General features: G+C 36.9%; 1 protein-coding gene across 1 annotated transcript in view; it reads right to left on the bottom strand.

Annotated features, from left to right (window-relative positions):
* eps8a (epidermal growth factor receptor pathway substrate 8a) overlaps window positions 1–869 on the bottom strand; it is a gene marked incomplete at its 5' end in the record, with an annotated part of 12,105 nt that extends 11,236 nt beyond the window's left edge. Inside the window, 1 exon segment of the mRNA XM_035672849.1 lies at window positions 808–869. Within this exon segment, the coding sequence (XP_035528742.1) occupies window positions 808–869 (62 nt within the window).
* Between the last annotated feature and the right edge of the window lie 1,397 nt (window positions 870–2,266).

Genomic DNA, 2,266 nt, shown 5'->3' with positions numbered 1-2,266 from the left:
TTTTTGGAACTTGTAACTAGAAATCATCTTGTTTTCATTTGCTTCAGTTGAAAAGTAAGCTAGTTATGTTAATTTTTGACGTGAATAACACAATAATCCACACTTGGTGAAATTTTCAAGAGTTAGCAGGACTTTCGATTTTCGGTCATTTTGATGTGTAAATTTTTTTTAAATGGCTTTGCAGCCTTAAAAAATTAGGAAGGATGTTTTAGCCGAAGTTTCACAGTGTGTGGTTTGTTGTTTTGCGTACTGCTGGGCGGACATTGGGGTGTGTTGCCAATCGTCGTTTTCTACTTTGAGTTTCGAAAGGTTTCGGATTGAGATTTGTAATTTCTCGATCCGATTTTTCGAAATCGTGACACCCCTAGCTGCAACAGTAAATTAATCAATAATTCAAATGAATTATTATTAATATAATAAAAATACACATTATTCTGTACTTTACTTTGAATGCTGTCTCAGTGTTGTTGCACGATGAGAAGAGAACAAATAATAATAATAATAATGAGGACAATAGAGAATATGTCAGAGAGAAAGAGTCTGAACTCAGCTGGTTGGTGGAGGATGAAGACAGATATGGAAGGTCGGGACAATTTAAACAAACCGCTGTTCGAGTTAACGTTGACTTATTTTACAGATTATCTTATTCTCTCTTCCCAACCTCAGAGAGCTTTATTTTGAAAGTGTAGGAAGGTGACACTGCGTCGTGGAGCAGCGTGTGTGCGTGTGTGTGTGTATGTGCGTGTGTGTGTGTGTGACACGCTTCGGTTAGACTGCAGTTTAATGAAAACCATCAAACAGACTCACCGTACAGAGCTTTGGCACTGGACTTGGCTTTATGTTTGGGAGGCTCCGGAGAGACATGGCCACTGAGAGACAGACAGTCAGAGAGACAGACAGAGAAAGAGAGAGAGACAGTATGTTGTAATAAAACTGATCTGATGTCTGTTATTATAAGCAAACAGCAGGTAACCGTAGCAACAACACTGATGCTTTACAGTTATTACAGTCTGCCAGCAGGCGGCGCTGCAGCAGTGACACACAGAGGAGATCAATAACAGCTGATCTCTGGTCAATAATCATTTCCATGTAAATAACTGTGTGTTTGGAAATGTTTAATTTCTGCCCAAATTATTATATATTATTAGAAGCCATTTTAGTTTTAACTGTAATACAACATGAGCAGACTAATGGAAATTTTATTTTAATTATTATTTGTTATTATTAGATTTTAATATTGGCAGCCACAGACTTCCATACATTTGCACTGTTTTTGTGTTATTTGGTGTCTTAATGTTTAATGTATTTTATGAAGCTTTTATTTTAAAACTATCATTACTTCCTGGTTGTCAGTGGACTTTATAAATGTTATATTTATTATTTTTGGTTCAATGTGAATATCAGACCCGTCGGTGGTTCTGGGAACACGTGAGGACTCGATGTTTCCTGTCAGCAGCAGCCGGCCGTCATCTGCTCGAGTGTCACTGAACTCAATCAGCTTCTGAAACAGGATATTTTCACACATTCACACTTTATTCTGAAGGATTAATAATTAACGAGGCGACTCCTGATCTGCTCCGACTGTAAACACAGAGGAACTGATGTTTGTCCAACACTCAGTCATCAGTTTCACTCGTTCACGTCCAAACACTGATCTGGTTTTTATTAATCTTAAGAACTGTTGTGTCTCTGTAAATATATAATAAAGTTCTAATGGTATAATGTTATAATGTGCTATAACTCACTAGCTGGATGCCCTCTTGGCTAGCAGAAAGCTATCGTTAGCTTTGTACCGTTAGCATCATTAATTGTTGTTAACATCAACATCGTTTATCAGAATATATAAGTTAGCATCACATTAGCTGGGGAAGCTAACGTTAGCTCCACTCCCATAGTATTTTGGTAGCGATAACGTTATTGACTAACCCTGCAAACGTTCATCCAGACAGATCAACATCTGGATGAAACTAACTGACAGTCTGACTATCTTAGCTAGCAATTGTCTGTGTTGTGGACTCTGTGTTGTGGACTCTGTGTTGTGGACTCTGTGTTGTGGACTCTGTGTTGGACTCTGTGTTGGAAACTGAACTGCTGCACTATTTATTCCAAAGTTCACAAGTTACATTAAAATCTACATGATTTCAGTCTAAAGTGTAATAATTGTTTGTGTTCATGTATTGAGAATTTTATGGAGGAACACCCCAATTATAGTATCAATATAATACGTAATATTATACTCAATTATACTTGTATATATATATATATT

Source organism: Morone saxatilis, unplaced genomic scaffold (genome assembly GCF_004916995.1).
Source record: "Morone saxatilis isolate NCDOM2014 unplaced genomic scaffold, NCSU_SB_2.0 Contig10, whole genome shotgun sequence".
NCBI lineage: Eukaryota > Metazoa > Chordata > Actinopteri > Moronidae > Morone > Morone saxatilis.
The sequence above is the reverse complement of the archived record's forward strand: the minus strand, read 5'-3'. Positions and strand labels throughout refer to the sequence as shown.